Below are 21,576 nucleotides of genomic sequence, written 5' to 3'. Positions count from 1 at the left end.
ATCGTCATTTGAGATAGAACCTTCAGAGGCGCAACATGTCAGACCAGTACAAGTTGTACGTTCCCGACGCGGACAAGTGGACCGGCTTTTACAAGTTGCAAGCCCAAGGCAAACTTCAACCTCATTTTTCAGTGCAGCGTGGTGGGAAAAGTCAGATGATGTACAGCGTGGATCGATGTCTAGAACTCTACGATCCCACTTGGAAAAAAGAAAAAGAGGAACAGAACAAGCCCCCGACACCTAAAGTCGTCATGGTCTCCCCAACGCAACAGGTGGTAGAACAAGCCAAGGCCGAGCAGAAACGGAAACGAGAACAGAGCGGCGTGGAACGGAAACGACGAGAGCAGACTGGGCAAAAACGGCACAAACATTTCTTATTAAACTATAAAAGGGGGGGGGGGGGGGGGGGCATGGCAGTTTCAACATCGCCAGTTCACGTCGAACACTTCAACAGTCAACATCATGAATCAGTGTCGCATGTTTGGACCCACGACCTAACTCGGCACGTACGAAATAAACATGGACTCTTGGAATCTGAAAATAAGCCTTCCCAGCAGCAGCAGCAGCAGCAGCAGCAACAGCAGCAGCAGCAGCAGCAGCAGCAGCAACAGCAGCAGCAGCAGCAGCAGCAACAGCAGCAGCAGTAACAGCAGCAGCAGCAGCAACAGCAGCAGCAGCAGCAACAGCAACAGCAGCAGCAGCAACAGCAGCAGCAGCAGCAGCCCTTAAGATTGTTACATCCGTTCACCATGATCGTGTCGGGACCCACGTCGTGTGGAAAAACATTTTTGTTGTACAAACTGCTACGGGATGGTAAAATCCACCCGCCTCCCCAGCGCATCATCTGGCTCTACAAACGATGGCAACCTCTCTATGATACGATTAAAATGGTTGCTCGAGTAAAATTTGTTCAAGGCATACCCGAGAATTTGGAAAAGGATCGTTATTTGGATCCCAGAGTCAGAAATCTCATCGTGTTGGATGACCTGATATCTACAGCTGGAAAAGACTCTCGTATCACCGATCTGTTCACGGAAGGAAGTCACCACAGAAACCTCTCGGTGATTGCCATCAACCAGAACCTCTATAGCAGCAAAGACCCGACACAGAGAAGAAACTGTCATTACCTGGCACTGTTCAACAACCCCATCGACAAGCAGCAAGTCCTAACCGTGGCACAGCAGATGTATCCTGGAAATACTCGTCATTTCATGCAACGGTTTGAGGAAGCTACCCACAGGCCCTACGGACATCTCTTGGTAGACTTGAAACCGACCACGCCCGAACATTGGCGCCTTCGACCTAATGGTTTAGAGACGGGGCCGTCCGAATGGTATAAAAGCACGAACGTAACGGCGAATGTCTCAGAAGAGTTTCAACCACCGTCGGAGAAAGAGCTATATGTGCAAATCATGCAAAGTAACGCATTCAAGAGAAAACTACCAGGCATACCCGCCTACGAAAGTGACGACGAAGAAGAAGATGAGGTAGAGCCCTATCTGAAAAAAGTCAAGAGGATGCAGTCTTGCGATACGTGTGGTCTGGTCTTTAAAGACGGGAGTGACTTGCAGCGACATCTATGATTTAAAACGTGCAAGGAGGGAAATGAAGAAGAAGAGGAGCCGTCGTCCGATCTGGAAAACGAAGGCATACGTCTGATGATCGAGCGTGAATTCGACATCAATCGTGATTATATCGAAAGCAAGAGGAAACGCTACGAAGAAAAAAACATGTCCCAAGATGCCATCGAAAGAAACATGAAGACTTTACAATGGAAGTTATTTAAAGACACGTACTCTCGCTTCCTGGCTTATATGCATTACTTTGATAAAGGCCCCAACACGAGAAAAATTCTACAGTCTGTGAATCCGAAAAGAGATCTGAGACCTCAGATCCGTTCTAAATTAAATCAGTATCGTTCGTGGATCGGCACTGGTTGGCTATAGCCTATTGGACCACCGACGGGGATCGATCCTAGATTTCTATGCGTTTGTTGTTTGTGTTTTCTACTCTATGACTAGATTTGTGATTGGATATTTCTACTGCTACTTTATAGTAGCAAGAGCTGTGTGTACAGGGCAGCACATACCACGGCCTTTGATATACCAGCCATAATACACTGGTTGTCTATAAAGGCTTGTACTCTAGGGAAATACTCGTGTTTCAAATGCAGTTAAAAGATCATAGGTTACGTTTCACACACACACACACACACACACACACACACACACACACACACGCATATTCCTTTCTTTCCTTAACAATTAAGCCGTCTATACATTCCTTTATTAATGTTTGTAATGGGCTGGGTTGTTACGCACATTCCTTTCTTCCCCCTACTGGCCACCGAATAAGTGTATCTGCTTTTTCCACCGTATTTCTTTGAAAAATATCGGCTGCTTCGCTAAAAATAACCCGGGAAATTAAACTCGACTTTGCAAGCTTCGGTGCGTCGTTAAATAAAGCATTTGCTTGTAGCTACAGGGGTATCATATTTCCACCAATTAGCCACTGCGTAGTAAGAAAGTAATATTTGGAAGTGACCCGCGTGTGTTTCTCATTACGTATCTATAGCAGACGATATAATTTTCTGTATTTTAAGAGATCTAGCTACACATCTGTCTCAGCGGGAAGTGATTAAGGTTGAAATAAAGTTTCAAACTATGAGGTTATATTTATTTTTCCGTACCTCTATCCCATTAAGGTTTAAACGCGCGCGCGCGCACGCCAGTTATCTGTGGCTAAGACAGTGGGGATAATGTAGGGGTGAGAGAGATTATCTGCTCTTACGTTAAATGCCACTACCAACACCCCCGTGTTTGTTATTCTTCAAATGGTATATATCGTTTGAGTATACATTCAGTATTTATTTTATAGTGATACAACTTTGTCTGTTTATTTTTGAAATTACCATCGTGCGATCATTGCGAGATATGAAAGAAGGTCGTATTTCAAAACAAACTAGCAACCTTCTCATTGGCTAATCTTGTTATGAAGTCTCGGGGGCCATCCTCTACGAATGTCTGGCAATACGAAATACTCTATCCCGTTAAGGTTTAAGCACGCCCGCACACACACACACACACACACGCCAGCTATCTGTGGATATCTAAGACAGTGGGAGTTGTGTGGTATGTGCTATCCTGTCTGCGGGCTGGTGTAGGACCCCTTGCTACTATAATGTAGCGGGTTTCGTCTTTATGTTTCAAAAGTACCACATATGTTTGACATCCAATAGCCAATGATTAATAAATCAATGTGCTCTAGTGGTGTCGTTAAACTTTTAAAACTTTTAAAACAAAGCTTACTATTTGTATTTATTTCAACTTATTTCCGAGCTTATATTTCAATTATGGTTCAAGCACGCTGTCCTGGACACGCGTCAGCCATCTGTGGCTAGTGAAAAGGCTGGGTGATGACCAGTTGATACCCGGATACGAACCCCGGTATCTACCCCGGTCTTAACCACCGACTACAGCAATGATTCGGGCATTTCTTGTGACGTCACACCCCCACGCTATCTCAAAGTCAAGACGTGTCTGAACACGCTCTCTGGGGTGACTCATGGCCAACGTCGTATATGGGCACGTTTCAAACCTTCCCCTGACATCTGGCAAAACCCTGGGGGATTTTCCTCTGTAATTTTCCACTCCGCGTTGACTGTTTCTCATTATGCAGAGACCTCACTCAATACGTGTCTGAACACGTTCTGGGATGACTCATGGCCAACGCCGTATATGGACACGTTTCAAACCTTTCCCCCGACATCTGGTAAAACCCCTGGAATTTTCCACTCCCCGTTGACTGGTTCTCCTTAATCAACCCACACCTGTCAAATCCATCTTGCCATCTTAACGACTTCCACACCATCGGTTTCCTGTACATCAAACGGGTGTCACAGTTAAATAAACACCCCATCATTCGACACCACTCTACATTAACGACTTCCGCACCATCTGTTTCCTGTACATCAAAGGACCCCCGACGGTTAACACACCCATCAATCTTACCAACATCCGGTGTTTATTGACACTAAGGTCAGGTTCCCACAGCTGTCCAAGTCATTAACCCCATTAAAGTAGCGTCCCCACGCTTAAAGGTCAGCCAGCTGCACGACCCCGAGGTGCACTGAACGTGACGTCATTAGGCCACGCCCCCACGCTTAGAGGTCAGCCAATCAGAAGAGGCCACGTCCCTTAGAGGGCAACCAATCAGAACGCAGGACAGGTCACGTGACCTAGCTCATTTGCATACATGATACCCAAGTGCCACCTCTACTACTTCTGACTGTGCGCCACATTTTGGTGGAGTGTACTCATCTCAAAGAAACTAGAAAAGATATATTTGTTAAACGAAATGTGATGGAATCATTTCGATTCCATCCAAAACTTTTATTGCAATTTTTTGCATAGTGTGTTTTTATTTCATTCTTGAATTTTTATCTTGATGTTGATCATCACTTTAGTTTAGCATTTACCATAGTTTGACACCCAATAGCCGATGTATTTTTCGTGCTGGGGTGTCGTTAAACATCCATTCATTCATTCATTCATTCATTCATTCGTTACACATTCTGAAAATATAAAGTCATATTACACACCTTCTCCAATTTCATCCAGGAAGTACTCTCCAAATATCTGCCAGAATGCCTTATGCGGCAATTTGTAAAGAAAATCTCCTGACCATAATGAGTTTGGATAGAGCCAGGCTTCTTGGGTGATGGCAAACGACGCAACAGCCACAAAGAAGATAAGAAGAAATGGAACGAGATCACTGAGCTGAAACAACAAGCATCCAAACAAGTATGAACAATGCAATGAAAAGGAAAGAAACGTTTAACATCTTAGCACATTTCTAAACTACATGTCGATACTACGGCTATTTGGTGTGTTACATGCCATTTCTTCAACATTTGCTTGAGTGAAAACGAGTCACATCTACAACTTTTAGACTGTATACTGTCAACATATTTTATTTTCAATGGAAAATTATTTCTCTGGTAGTCATACGAAGGTATTAATAAAGCGAACCCTGTGTAAATTAGTAAAACAAACCGTGAACAGTAAGTAAATGTTGGTTCTTACATTAGGACATTTAAGGGGCCTAATTCACTCATCTGTCGAAACTTTGCAGTCTCGCAGTGCAGTGCACAATAATTTGCATATATGATGCGATGATGCCTAAGAGAGAAAAAGACAGCTTTGTGAATTAAGCACAATAAGATTCAGAACACAAAAATTGCAGTGCATGTGTTCACAACAGAATCGTTTGTATATTTAATTTCTTTAACAAATCGTAACATTCACAGAGAAAACAATACTGTTTTAATCCAACCTATCCCTAAGGGATCTTTTCAAAATTAAATAATGCTAAATATGAAATCAGTTCTTCTCTCCCCATCTCAAAAAACTAAACATTATCATTAAGATTGTTTGACACTGGATAGTAAGTTCTGGATGATCATACACCTCTACTAACATGTATCAATACACAAGGATTGAGTAGAAAAGGTGAAATGGTTAAACCACTGGCTTTAACACTGGTAGGCACTGCGTTCGTATCCAGATACCGGCTTCCATGAAAATAGTTTTTAACAGCTCAGCGAGAAGGCTTAACACCACTATACCAACTTCTCTCAAAACATTAATCCATGTCCTGAACAAACAGACCATAATGTATTTGAACCTTAACTGGATATAAGCACGAAAGATAAGTTAAAATGACAAAGAAAAAACTTAAGAACAGTGTTTATTCCTAACTCTCCCCTTGTGTTATCCATAGGGGCAGCGAAAGTACCAAAAGGTAACATTTGTAGTGGAATACTTGTATTCAGTGACGAGGAAACAACCATGCCTTCACATGCAGCTGAACTGTCGAGTTTTAGATTGTATCAAAACACTATGATCGGTTAAATCAGCATATGCGAAAATGTTTCAATAAACTATGGATGTTAACTTTGAAAAAAAAAATCTTCATATGTCAGTAATATTTGTAATTTTTTTTTTTTATTATCTTTTTGTTTAGTGTTTTGTCTTTTTTCGTTTGACAAACTGTTGTCGTTTTGACATCCAAAAACCACATTTTCCAAGTCATTTTAAATACTAGTATAATTTGCAATTTAATAGATGTTTGGTATGTATGTTTTATTAATTATATGAATTTATATAAAGTTGAATAATTAAATTTTCTTTGCGTCTATACACTTTACGGCAATCTGATTGGTCCAGAGGTGTTAACTTGTTTTCGTTCATATCTCGATGAACCCCAAAAAATTAAGCCACGCCTACTACCCCCCCCCCCCCCCCCCCCCCCCCCCCCCCCCCCTCCCCCCCCCCGACTCGCACTACTTTTGTGCAACAAGCCGGATTATTCTGGCTATTATATTTAGATATTTTGAAGAAAACACACTTGAAAGCTACAAAAAATGTATACGATAAATTAATGGAAAATGCTATAACAGAGTAGACATATGGATCTATATGCATTGATTTAAAAACAACAACAAAACAACCTCTTCGCTAATCATGACATGAGACTCGGTCGTTGGCGAAAGAAATCATGTAAGAAACTTCACGCCTGTAACTTACTTGTAAGCGATGTTCAACAGTTGTTGGCGAAAATTAAACGGTTCCACCGACAGCATAAATGTTAGACACGTTCCCTTCATTCACTTTCATAAAATATAAACTAAACACGAATAAGACAATTCCTTCCAATATAACTAAATGATCCGTAAAAATGCACAGCAGCCCTAGTTTTTTAAACACTAAGGCATATTTTTCACCCAGACCCTAATTTCTACCCAAAAAAATGGACACTAAGTTTCGTTAATTTACAAACCTGTAACAAAGTTGGATACAACACAGTGAAAAAAGACTGTGACGTTGAAATACCCTTAAAGTTACATTCTCTGGTTACCATATTATAACATCATGTACAAATGTGAAATACAAGCTCAAATGCACTTTTAAAAAAGTCGTGTGTGTTCGCTATGAACAGATATCGTCAAACGTATACGCTTAATTCGTCGCTTGTGCCGCCATAGCTCGGCAAAGCACAAACGACAGCCTTTTGTCAGTTTCAGTTAACACGTGCGTTTGCCGATTTCAAATTGTAGGCTTCGTCTCAAAAAATTAAAAGAGAAATCTGGCGCTGTACGAAGAACGTTCGGTTAAGGATACGGTACTAGAGTCTTTAGTTAAAACCGGTTTGATCTTGACAACGTATTATCGACAGTCGTACCTTCCTATTTCAGAATTGATATTTTATAAAGTGTTAGTAGAACTTTCAAAGTTCAGTTTGTATACTAGTAACACATTAATCATGTATATATTTTTAAAATAAAATATACTAAAGTAGACAATGAACGTTTTCACTTCTTAATTTTACGTGTTAAAATCGACAAATTCAAATAAATATTATTTCGTTTGGAAAGGGTAAAGTTGGGGGGGGGGGGGGAGGGGGTGTTAACGACATCAAAGATAAAGCATATTGATTTAATAATCATCCGACCCCATACAATCGTAAATAAAATGTGATGAGTGCGTCGTTAAATAAAACATATCCTATCCTTCCTTCCATCTGCTGTTGGATGTCTAACATTTGGTAATTTTGACATATAATCTTAGAGAGGAATCGGGTGCATGTACAGGGGGAGGGTATTGGAGGTCGAAGCTTAAAAAAATTTGAAATGTATTTGTTGGGGGAGCATGGCCCCATATAAACTTCCCTCAACACAGTCTATAACACCAACCCCGCTGAAATCCCTGAACACGCGCCTTGGAAACCCGCTACATTTCTTTTTAGCAAGGGATCGTTTATATGTACCATCCCACAGACAGGATATCACATACCATGGTCTTTTTGTATACCCGCCGATGGGGATCGATCCTAGACTGACCGCGAATTTCCAAAAAAACACCTTTTTAGGTCTAAGTAATGAATAAAAATAACATATAGTCTTGAAAAATGTTACGTAAATCGATCACAGTACCCTCTTCCTCTACCCCTAGAGCGTTACGTAATTAGTAACACCCCCTTACGTGTAACACGTATGCCAACAGCTGGCCACTGTCAAAATTTCAAGGCAAATCCCCCACTCACCGACCCCTGGAAAGGCGTTGTACCATACCTCTATGGATATAAATATGTTTTGGAGATATGAGACGACCCCTCAATCAAGACAGTTAAATTTGTTCAAAAATTGCGAAATCTCACGTGATCTCTTGTTGGGGAATTCTATACTTGTGATAAGCCAATGAAAACCGAGATCGGTATGAGCCCGTCAAAAGTGTCCCACTTTCAAAATACTGGCTTTGTTTTTGACCTGGATAAGCCAGCGTAGTGAAACCAATGCGGAGTGCAACGTCATATATGCACCAAACGTAATTGGATTTTCTGTTCTATATGCTTAAATAATAAAAATATTCCAGGGAATGTAGTTTTAATTGGATATAAGCACGACAATAAGTTGAAAGGCACACATCGACTACTGGTTGTCAAAATAAGGTAACTGCAAAAATTAAGTAATGGTCAACATCAATATTAAAATTCAAGAAATAAATTAAAGTGTAAAGTGCTGTGGAAACAAACAAACAAAAACAATTTAGAATAAAATTAAGTAATTTACAACACAAGTTCAGGATGGAATCGAAATGATTCAATCACATGTCTCCTACCAAATATATATTTTCTAGTGTGCTTAATATGATTGTACTCCACCAAAATGTGGCACACCGTCAGAGTACACCCACTGTGCTCACACCGAAGACGAAGAATCCTTCTTCATAATAAATAAAATGAAATGCATGAGTAAAGAATGTATGACCGATGCAAGCACGGCACAAGACTATTTCATCCTTCCTGCACCGCCTATAGGAGGACTGCCACTCTCCCATGGTGTGCTTAACAGAATGAAGCGTGTTCGCAACCGTCTTAGGAAATCTTAGTTTCAATTGTCTTAGGAAAACACCTTCCTTTGAGGATAAAATATATCAAGATTCCACATTCCAAAGTGCTCGGTTTTAAATGTTAAATCAATCACAGTAATTATTATTATTATATAAAAAATATAATTATTGGCGCTTCATTAACTCTGAACCGCCACATGATAGATGTTCATAGTGAATTCACAAACGCACATTTATTATAAAAAGGTTTTATTTGTAAATTATTTCTATTTAATAATACATATGTACATGTGCATTTTAAAACACTGATAAAAAGAATTGAATGAAAATAAGTAGTAAAATATGTATTTCAGATTAGGTAAATATAAAGTCAACAATTGCATTATTATACAAAATGTTCAAATTACTGTGCTGTTAAGACCAACAAAAACTCAACATTATGACCATCAATCTATTCGTCCTTCCTCTCCACAGGCACACACGCGATGTCAAAACATACACTGGGCATGCTGTAATCCTACTGTTAGATAATTATAAAACGGTTTACCAAAATAAATGAATTAAAAAATAATACATATAAATGAGTATAAAATATATAATGTCTGTCATTAGATAAAACGTATACTGTACTCCATGTCTAGAAGTTAAAAAAAATACAAAACAGATCTCTAGTTCAATTAAAACATCCCAAAACTGATGACCAGTTCAGTTAAAACAGCACTGATGGAAAATCAGAACCCTTCTAGACAGAATATTGTTCCCTTGGAAATATCGGTCCATGAAAATTGCAGCCATTGTTGATTGTAGTTATTTACGGCAAGTTTTGAAATTGGCAACCGTCATCTTTACAATTGTTTCACAGACAAAGCATAGGGTAGTAGTACGAACACCTCTAACGATTAAAATAGTATGTGAAAAGAAGATACATAATACTTTAGTTACCAAGCATTCAGAATATAGTTGGTGTATTCTTTAGTATTGGAAATGCGCGATTAACTTTGTTAATTGACTTCCAAAGCGTTAATTGCTGAATGCACACCACATGAGGAGTTATCTCACATATTTCCTTGCATGATAATCACTGTTTATTTACTATTTGCTGACAATTCAGCAAGATACACATAACCCATTCTCTGTTCAAATTCATCCAGGTCCATAATTGTGAAGGTCTCTGTATTTCTTCCCATATCAGTTTCGTCTTCTGAGTACAATCCGTTGTCATCTTCGCTGTCAAGCTGACTTTCAGTGGGTCGAACACTTTCAGCTTGGCCTTGTCCTGGCATCTCTGAAAAAAAGAACGATTATGTAACAGAAAAATCAACCTCCACTGAGAGGATTCGAACCAAAGACACTCAGTACGAGAGTCCAGCGCTCTACCAACTGAACTAATAAGGACATTCCTACTAGCTATTGGGTCAGGTCAGATGATAGGGTTTATCGTTCATATACAGAACAAGCTGTTGTAGAGCACGCCTGTCGTGGGTGCAAGTTCTTGTGTAAGAAAGCCCTTGCGTCCAAGACAGGAAAGGGGTGGGGAATGACTTTAGTACTAAAGGAGCACTGAAGACCTAACTACTGCCAGTATCAGCACTTTATACCAACACTACTATATACTTCTTCATCAAATGAAGCTACGACCCAGAGCTGTGGCCACGGGCAGTTCAACTGTTACGGGTTCTAACTGGGTTATAATTGTATCCTTGTGTTAAGAACACACCCAGTCCCTATGTCGGCTCCATATGTAACAGAAAAAGTATTCTCCACTGAGCTAATGAGGAAATTTCACTAGCTAATGCACTTTATACTAACTTTTTCAACTTTGTTTTTCGTGCTTTATCCAATAAAGGTTCAAGTACGCTGTCCGGGGCACACACGTCAGCTATCTGTGCTGTCAGTGGGTTAGTTGTTAGTGGTTAGTGAGAGACAAGCGGGTGTGGTGGTCTTGCACCTACCCATTGAGTCGTTAAAACTCGCTCTGGGTAGGAGCTGGTACCAGGCTGCGAACCCTGTACCTACCACCCTTATGTCCGACGGCTTAACCACGCATCACCGAGGCCAGTTTTATGCCATCACTACTACAATTACTATATATATTGATGTCCAAAAGACACTTTACAGGGCTTGAAATTATATAAAACCAACAAACGGTACGATGGGATATGAAAGTATCATAAAGTTCAACAGCTAAACGCCACAATGATAGGCCTACATGTTTTTGTAAGGTGGTTCTTTTCAATTAGTGTAGTACACGTGGGTTTTAGTATATGTTAATAAGTTATAATTGTAAATAAATTAATTTTAAGTATTTAAGTAACCAATGTTTTATTTCAGGCTGTTTGCTTACAAAGTATACATTACATATGTATAAAGAAGTATCCCAAGTAATTAATATTTCTTGTGGCAGGCTATTCCTATATTTAATAGATTTCATTGTTTCAGTGTCACCAGTATGGACTGAAGCCTAACCTGACAAGCACTCACGGTACAGCAGTGTGTGTGCTGTTCACCTTTAGCTCACTTGTATTGATCTATTTCTATTCTTTTCATTGGCTAACTCTTAACACTAACCTTTTTGACCTGAACACTAACTGCACAAGCTTGCATACTTTTCTCACTGACTTGGGACACACCTTTTTCTGACAGTCAAGGCAGAGACAAGCTATATGCAGGTTGGTAACAATTTAGTTTAAATAAATACTTAATTATAAAAATAATCTGCTTACTTAAATGTAAATCTGAAGAAATAAATATAAATAGGTTAGTAAAATATTAGATTATATTGCTTTGGTAATGAGTATAGCTGGAGTTCTGTGTGTGTGTTTTTTTATAACCCAGTTGTTATTGCTATGTTATTTTTACTTGGTTATTTGCAACTGAGATATATGTATATATCAGGTCTTCATTTGTATATGTTGTCTAGGCCTACTGTAGTAAAATAATATTGCAGGGTGAATTTCTAATCTATATTTTATGACATGCATTATACCATTTAGGTTAATTAAGTACTATTTGCTCTGTACAGGTTTTGGTAAACAGCTGGGAGCCAGCCAGTTGATATTACACCCCCATCTTATCCACAGGGTATGTTTAAGTAATATGTTAAGTACCATAATAATATATGTTATATCTCAAATAGTTTAATTGTAAATATTAATAAGTTGTATAAATAGTTTAAAGAGGATCAATGAAGTAACTGAATAGTAAATGAATCGATAAAAGCTACAAGATAAATGTATTAAGCTTACCAATAATTATAACTAATAATATATATATATATATATATATATATATATATATATATATATATATAATGTACCGTATATATTAGTATTAACGTCTGTAATAAACCCATTTTATTTAATATATAAGCAATATCGCCCAAGATTGTATATGCAAGAGTTCTTTCCCTTTTTAGGTTGTTTTTATTATTCAGTGTTGAGCAATGTATGGTTTTATATATGTATTTGATTTTTAGGATTTAGAATGTAATAACAAATATTATATTGTACTGTATTTATTACAGGGTGTCTGTGTATATACGAGTTGCTGTAATAAAGAGATGCATTTCAACCATTAGTTGTTCTGAACCCTAACTGAACTGCTACATTAGCAACAATATCTGTTAAATTATTTAAATTTTATGTATGTAAAGTTTCTTTTGGCCGTCAGTATAAATATGACAGTGAAACAGAATACTGGGACAAACGAGTAACACCTCAGCATATTATTTTATTTGTGGCTATTACGAATGGCAAAAGTAAGGGATGATTATTACTGACACCCAAACATCTTGCAAATTACGGCTGTATAGCATATCGTGCATTTGCTAATTTACATAGGAGACAGCTAAGTAATACTTGTATATGGTTGATAGCTATATGGTTGATAGCTATATGATAGACAGCTATATGATAGACAGCTATGTAACATTATGTTGATTACTGTGTAACATTGTTGACAACTGTGTAACATATTGTTGACTACTGTGTAACATATGGTTGACTACTGTGTAACGTATTGTTGACAACTGTGTAACATATTGTTGACAACTGTGTAACATATTGTTCACAACTGTGTAACATATTGTTGACAACTATGTAACATATTGTTGACAACTGTGTAACATATTGTTGACAACTGTAACATATGGTTGATTGCTGTGTAACATATTGTTGACAACTGTGTAACATATGGCTGATTACTCTGTAACATATGGTTGATTACTGGGTAACATATTGTTGACAGCTGTGTAACATATTGTTGATTACTGTTTAACGCATTGTTGACAACTGTTTAACGCATTGTTGACAACTATGTAACATATTGTTGGCAGCTGTGTAACATATTGTTGGCAGCTGTGTAACATATTGTTGGCAGCTGTGTAACATATGGTTGATTACTGTTTAACATATTGTTGACAGCTGTGTAACATATTGTTGACAGCTGTGTAACATATGGCTGATTACTGTGTAACATATTGTTGACAGCTGTGTAACATATGGTTCATGACTATGTATCATATGGTTAACAGCTATTTAATATATGGTTCATGGTTTTGTAGCATATGGCTATGTTAAAATGTGGTTCACTACTATGTAACATATGGTTGATGGCTATAAAACATGGTTGTCAGCTATGTAACATATAGCTCATGATTTTGTAACATATGGTTGATGGCTATGTTAAAATATGATTCACGACTATGTAGGATACGGTTCATGGCTATGAAACATGGTTGCCAGCTATGTAGCATGTTTAATGATAAGGCCACTGACACTACATAGGCTACTATTACCAATTAGCAGCAAAGCGTCTTTTATTTACATGTACTACTGCCCTTCATATACCTGTCATGAAGCACTAGCTGGAATGGGGAAAATTGCAATGGGTGGCTGTTAGTATATCTAACAGGGTAATTAATACCAATCCAAATACATGGCCAATTCACTAGCGGTTCCAATGAGGGGCTTGGTGTGTGTGTGTTGTGTGTGTGTGTGTGTGTGTGTGTGTTAAACCCCCTTTAGATAAATGAATCTACCCTCACCCGGATCAACAACACATGACCCTTCCTTGCAATATAACATTCTCGAGTGTGCTTGGTATTCTGTCTTTGTTAAAGTTTGACAGCCTAACTTATTAAACGTAAGCCCTATCATCTCAAAATCCAAAATCCGCCCCTGCAATTAAACTGGACTTTGTACAGCCAAACTGAGACAATAGTTATCATCATTCAAACAGGTCAAAACAAATTAATAACAGACTTAGTTAGGTCAAGAAAATTAAAAACACAATTAGAACAATCAGTTAACCAATCAAGATTATTATAAATTAGTACTATTTGTACACATTTAAAATACGTATTAAGAACAATCATTTCAACTTGTATTTTTACTGCTACAAACAGTAATACGACTTGGTCAGTCTTTCATTGATGTTCCAGCAAGTGCGCCGTGGTATGTGCTATCCTGTCTGTGGGATGGTGAATATAAAAGCTCCCTTGCTACTAATGGAACATGTAGCGGGTTTCCTCTCTAAGATTATAAGTCAAAATTACGAAGTGTTTGTCATCCAATAGCCGATGTTTAATAAATCAATGTGCTCTAGTGGTGTCATTAAACAAAACGAACTGTAACTTTTCATTGATGTTTATTAATGTATATGTTAACATGATACATATTTTGAAATTATAGCCTATATTTTAATGTGCTGTCACGTAAAAAAAGGTGGAGAATGTTGGAACAGAATATCATACCTGATATTAGAAGGGGAATGTTCGAAGCCAACTTAGGCTTTCTACAGAAACAGTGGCAGATATAACAGCAGCCAATCTTCATAAGCCAATACACTCGCCAGAGCAGTGTCAATGGTGGGCTAATTGTTGGCATTTTTTGAAACTCCAAAGTTAGACAGCAGGTCTGCCAAGCCCACACCTGATCAGCTTTGTTCTGGATTGTTCCAAAACGGAAGCTGGAAAAGTAGAAAAGACAAATACAAAATTATACCAAAACATAGTATCTATACATTTATCTTGCCTACCAGATAAATATTATTCTGTTCATTAATCCTCTAGGAAAACAACTGCAAAATAAGATCCTTCTTTCTTTTGATTATTCACAAAAAAAAGAAAAAGAAGTGTTTTATTTAACGACGCACTCAACACATTTTATTTACGGTTATATGGCGTCAGACATATGGTTAAGGACCACACAGATTTTGAGAGGAAACCCGCTGTCGCCACTACATGGGCTACTCTTTCCGATTAACAGCAAGGGATCTTTTATTTGCACTTCCCACAGGCAGGATAGCACAAACAATGGCCTTTGTTGAACCAGTTATGGATCACTGGTCGGTGCAAGTGGTTCACACCTACCCATTGAGCCTTGCGGAGCACTCACTCAGGGTTTGGAGTCAGTATCTGGATTAAAAATCCCATGCCTCGACTGGGATCCGAACCCAGTACCTACCAGCCTGTAGACAGATGGCCTAACCACGACGCCATCGAGGCCGGTTGCAATGACAGATAATATTTCGCAGGACATTGTTATCAGGATGTAAATGGACAAAAGAACAGGTTAAGATATCTTTCAGATGACACTCACTGTGCTACATGTAAAAAAAAGAAGGAAAAAAAAAAGACTAATGCTGTTTAAAACAAACCTGAACTGAGCAATGATTATATTTAGCAGGAGAACGTTTGTCATCAGGATGTAACCAGACAAAAGAACAGGCACAAGATATCTCCCAGCTGTGGTTGGACAACGCTGGGCTCCATTCCGAATCACTGTCGCGTTATTTGAGCATTCATTTTCTGAAATAAACAAAATTCCGAAAATACAGGCAACTCATTCAACTGTGTAATAAAAATGTACAAATCATGAATGCCTTGTAAATGAATGAATGAATGAATGTTTAACGACACCCCAGCACGAAAAATACATCGGCTATTGGGTGTCAAACTATGGAAATGCAAATAAATAAAGTGATGATCAACATCAATATAACAATTCAAGGTTTAAACAAAAACAGTGTAAAGAACAGTGTAAAGAACTGTGCAAAAACACAAATATCACAGAATTTTACGGATACTGAATTTTACTCAAAACTTCAATTTTGTGTTGTATTGGCCATTCTCAAAGAGAATGTTACACCCCTGCACCACGGTGAGGTTACAGCACACGCAGGGGCCCTTGTAAATGAATTGAAAATCTTAAATTTGATGTCAACATTGCCAGAACATTATAACTATACAATGACTAAATAATCTTGTCTCCAGATGAAACATGTTTATAAATGTGATTTGATGTGAACTCGCCCTGTGTTGGAGCTTACTTTTTGGTTCATTTTCTTTCTTTTGCTTAAAGTTAATTTTGAGCTCCTACAAATGCCAAGAAATCTACAGACACATTAATTTGCCAAAATTGGTCATTTAAGCAAAACGTTGTATATAATAAGTGTAAATCATTGACTAAATGGCTGTAATTATCTAAACTATTTTGCAATGATTGATAACTTGGATCATTGCCTTTAAATTAAACCTATTCTAGAGACCGCAGCTTTACAATCTAGCATATATCTTTATAGAGGTAGTCATCATTTAACACTTTTTTGTTTTTAAATGACTAGCATATATCTATATAGAGAATAGTCCTTACGTAGCAATGCATTAATACATGTAGTTACTGCAATATATATAGATGTATCTTTAAAGCGATATTTATCATTCAGCATTCCCAAGCCCTTCAACATGCATAACAGGTTGGTCTAACACGGGAATAAGGTTTTACACCAGTATATATACTGAACAAAATAAGAAACTTCCGCTAACTTTGCTTGAACATAACTTGATGAAAACAAACCGTGGGAATAATTGTTATATATGCGTTTAAAGAGTGTTCCATGATGCATCGTTTGGTGCAAAAATCATGGCCATAGGTTAACAGAAACTGGGAGAAATTGGGGTGGTAGGGGTTAAAAAAAAAACACCTTAATAACGGGTATGACCACCTCTTGAATTGACAACTGAAGTGCATCGCAGGCGCATAGAATTGACTAAAGTGTTGGATTTTTGCCTGTGGAATATTGTTCCATTCCTGAATGAGCGTTTGACGAAGTTCGTTGACGTTAGCGGGTGGGTTGGGACGACGCCTCAATCGTCTGTCCAGACTATCCCAGACATACTCGATGGGGTTGAGATCAGGACATTTAGCGGGCCAGTCATTAATGAAATCAATGTTATTTGTCCTAAGAAAATTTACAGTGGCTCTAGCTGTATGAGAGGTGGCATTATCATGCTGAAAAATCGAGATGTTGGCGTTGTTATGGAACAGAGGAATGACGTGATGAGCGAAAATGTCATCGCGGTAACGTTGAGCATTTAAATTGCCATCAATGACGACTAGTGGTGAACGATAACCATGGGCAATGGCTGCCCAGACAATGACACAACCCCCACCCCCGAAACGATCTCGTTCAAGAACACAACAGTCGGCATAGCGTTCATTTTTCCTACGGTAGACGCGCACCCTGCCATCACCACGTTGTAAAGAAAATCTGGATTCATCCGAAAAAAGAACGGTATTCCAGCGTCGCCGTATCCAACGAGTGTGTACACGTGCCCAATTAAGAAGATTTAGACGATGACGTTGCGTTAAAACGCATCCGATGTAAGGACGTCGTGCATGTAAACCGTTCTCCCGCAGACGATTACGAACAGTTTGCCCACTGATTCGGTTATTATGAAGCCCAGGTGTGTTAGCAGCAGTAGCAGTGGCAGTTTGGAATCGATTGCGCAAATGCGTGTTCATGATATAGCGGTCTTAACCACGCATTGTAACACGCGGACGTCCACGACGTGGCAAGTCGTTGGTGCTTCCTGTCGTTCGAAATCTTACGCGAAGATTTCGTATCGCTCGACTAGAACTCCCAACATGCCTTGCAACGTCTTCTGTCGACATGCCAGCATCAAGCATGCCAATCGCCCGTTCGCATAAATTATTGGGTATTCTTGGCATACTAAAAATGCTACAATGTAAAAAAAAACGTTAATTTTTTTTTACAAATTTTGAAGCGTTTTCGTTCACTTGACAACAATGTCAGTAAGACAAGTAAAACAAATTGACCGAATACTACACGGGACATGTCGAACCATGCATGCACGTGCAAATTGAATTTCACGTTGTCGACGATTAACAGTGCAAAAATAATCGATAAAATTCATGAATCCTGATAATACAGCTCAAGGCTAATACTACCTATATAATTTCATTACACAATGAATTCTTTAACACAACAAATACTATATGTACAAATCGGAAGTTTCTTTTTTTGTTCAGTATATTTATGCTGAATATTTACATATTTCGTTGTCAATCAACAAAAATAACAAGATAATAATAAATAGATTTATATGTGGGTTAAACAGTTGTCATGAAATGTCTCGATGTTTTTTAAAAACATTTCGATTTATTTCAATAGCTGTGCGAGTGTAACCTACAACGTTTCCAAAATGTTCGACTGAAGTGTTTACAAATACTGGGGCATTGCTTGATTCGATTTTAACACATGCATTGAAGTGATGATACTGTGTATTTGGCGCACCAGTGATTTAGAATGAAATTAGCTAATATACACCAAAAGTCTACATTGAATCGAACCTATAATACTCGCATTAGGTTGAAGGTTTTGAAGCCACTAATATATTATAGATGATCTGTGACAACTTCACAGAATAACTTCATTACAAGATCACGCACATCCTACTTATTGTCATATGACAATACACTTTGCTTTCGTTACACATTCTGAAAATATAAAGTCATATTACACACCACCTCCAATTTCATCCAGGAAGTACTCTCCAAATATTTGCCAGAATGCCTTATGCGGCAATTTGTAAAGGAAATCTCCTGACCAGAATGAGTTTGGATAGAGCAAGGCTTCTTGGGTGACAGCAAACGACGCAACAGCCACAAAGAAGATAATAAGAAATGGAACGAGATCACTTAGCTGAAACAACAAGCAAGCAAGCAAACAAGTATGAACAATATAATGAAAAGGAAAGAAATTTTTGTTTAACAATATCTTAGCACATTTTTAAACTACATGTCGAAACTACGGCTATTTGGTGTGTAACATGCCATTTCTTCAACACTTGCTCGAGTGAAAAGGAGTCACATCTACAACTTTTAGACTGTACTGTCAACATACTTTATTTTAAATGGAAAATGATTTCTCTGGTAGTCATATAAAGATATTTATAAAGCGAACCCTGGGTAAAATAAGTAAAACAAACTGCAAACAGTAAGGTATTAGTAAATGTTGGTTCTTACATTAGGACATTTAAGAGGCCTAATTCACTTATCTGTCGAAACTTTGCTGTCTTACAGTGCAATGCACAGTAATTTGCATGTATGATGTGATTATGCCTAAGAGAGACAAAGACAGCATTGTGAATTAAGCACAATAAGATTCAGGACACAAATATTACAGTGCGTGTGTTTACAACAGAATCGTTTGTACATTTAATTTCTTTAACAAATCATAAAATTAACAGAGAAAACAATATTGTTTTAATTCGACATATCCCTAAGGGATCTTTTCAAAATTAAATGATGCTATTTATGAAATCAGTTCTTCTCTCCTCCATCTCGAAAGACTAAAAAGTATCATCGAGATTATTGGACACTGGATAGTAAGTTCTGGATGGTCATACACCTCTACTAACATGTATCAAGACACAAGAATTGAGTAGAAAAGGTGTAATGGTTAAACCACTGGCTTTAACACTGGTAGGCACTGGGTTCATATCCAGATACCGGCTTCCATGAAAATAGTTTTAACAGCTCTAACCAGATAGACCACGGGGTTTTGAAACTTAACTGTATATAAACATGAACGGTAAGTTAAAAGGACAAAGACAAATCTGAAGAATAGTGTTTATTCCTACCCCCCCCCCCCCCCTTGTGTTATCCATAGGAGCAGCGAAAGTACCAAAAGGTGACATTTGTAGTGGAATACTTGCATTCAGTGACAATAAACAACCCTGCTTTCACACACAGACATTGATTAGCTGAACTGTCGAGTTTTAGATTGTATCAGACTTCATGATCGGTTAAATCAGCATATGTGAAAATGTTTCAACAAACTATGTATGTCGACATGATTTTTTTTCAAATATCGGTAATATTTCTATTTTTTGTTTTGTTTTGCTTTTTTGTTTAGTGTTTTATCTTTTTTTCTTTTGCCAGGCTGTTGTCGTTTACACATGCAAAGTTTATCACCAAAATCACATTTTTATCCAAGTCATTTTAAATACTAGTATAATTTGCAATTTAATAGATGTTTGGAATGTATGTTTTATTTGTTATATAAATTTATATAAAGTTGAATGCGTATACAAGAGATGAAAATAAATACATAAACATTTTACACCCCATACAACAATTGCCTAAAAAGTTAACAATTATTTGTGTTACGTATGCAAACTATGATATGCTAGACTTAACATACCATTTTCCTAATCATAACTATCATCGGCCCCATATGCTTGTGTGCAGAAAAGGATTGCCCCCCTCGCCAGAAGAAGAACAGGTGGACAACACAGAGAAACAATCTCCCTGCTTCGTAACAGTTTGAGCAAGGGATTGCACGAAGAATCATCCCAGTTATAAATCCTGTTTGTGTAATGACATCCATCTTATTCCAGTCATTTTGCCAGTAGTTTCTGAAGGCTTGGTAGCTTACGACGAACCAACTCGTGTCACGTTTGCCCGGTGCATATTGGATGATCTGGAACAGATTTATATTGTAAGTTTTATTTGACACAAAATATCTATAAGAAAATAAGAATTCAACACACCAAGTAGGTGTTCCTTAACATACATAAACATAAACATTTTAATATATTCAATTTCTTGAGTTTTATATAGGGAGTAGGCTGATGTTCGCCTGAATTAAATAAAAATGCCCGCATCTGGATAACATTTATTCATCACATTTTTAAAATATTGTTGGTAGAACTATCGTTATTATTCGAATTTAATTCGGATTTTGCCCCAGCAATAGGGGGCAGTTTCCCCGCCCCCTGTCTTGTACACGTATCTATAAGGTTATTGGCAACAAGGCAATCAATACATGTGGATATATTAGTCTGTAAGATAATCATTTACGGTCTTAAGATGTTGGCTTTCTGAAAATTCTAACCTTTGCAGAATAACGCCAATATCTTAAGACAGTAACCAGTTATTCTCTATATATTCTCTAAGATTAAAACTATGATTCAACATCATTGTCGTAAGAGGAAAATGTACTTTAGGATTAGTGTATACTAGTATGAGTATTGTAAGAGTAAGTTAACCCGTTTACAAAAATATAGTTAAATCTTACTTGTACTATTTCTTCCACCAAGAAAGAGAAAACCCACACACTCAGCAAAATGTCAATGACAGAGAATTGTGGCACCATCTCAAAGAGAAGATAGTGTCCATACAAGCACAGAAAAGCAACATACCATATCTGTTGAAAATAGGAATAAAGTAACACACGGAAATATTGCACACTCAGTTCAAATTTAAATTTATGTAAAACAAAACAAACATGAATATGATGTTTATCAGTATAAACTGATGAATATATATTTTAAAATGTTAGTTTAAACAATTGTTTTAAA

General features: G+C 37.7%; 1 protein-coding gene across 1 annotated transcript; it reads right to left on the bottom strand.

The window, feature by feature from the left end:
• Positions 1-9,141: 9,141 nt before the first annotated feature.
• LOC121379390 (transient receptor potential cation channel subfamily M member-like 2) lies at positions 9,142-21,444 on the bottom strand. Its single transcript, XM_041507983.1, has 6 exons — positions 21,294-21,444; positions 20,418-20,696; positions 18,737-18,914; positions 15,567-15,717; positions 14,662-14,876; positions 9,142-10,194 (listed from the first exon to the last, which is right to left on the bottom strand). Exons 1-6 carry the CDS (start codon positions 21,369-21,371, stop codon positions 9,995-9,997), a joined length of 1,101 nt encoding a protein of 366 aa, XP_041363917.1. The 5' UTR covers positions 21,372-21,444; the 3' UTR covers positions 9,142-9,994.
• Positions 21,445-21,576: the final 132 nt, after the last annotated feature.

This window comes from Gigantopelta aegis, chromosome 8 (assembly GCF_016097555.1).
Source record: "Gigantopelta aegis isolate Gae_Host chromosome 8, Gae_host_genome, whole genome shotgun sequence".
NCBI classification, from domain to species: Eukaryota; Metazoa; Mollusca; class Gastropoda; order Neomphalida; family Peltospiridae; genus Gigantopelta; species Gigantopelta aegis.
Note: the sequence above shows the minus strand (reverse complement) of the source record. Positions and strands in the feature narration are given on the sequence as shown.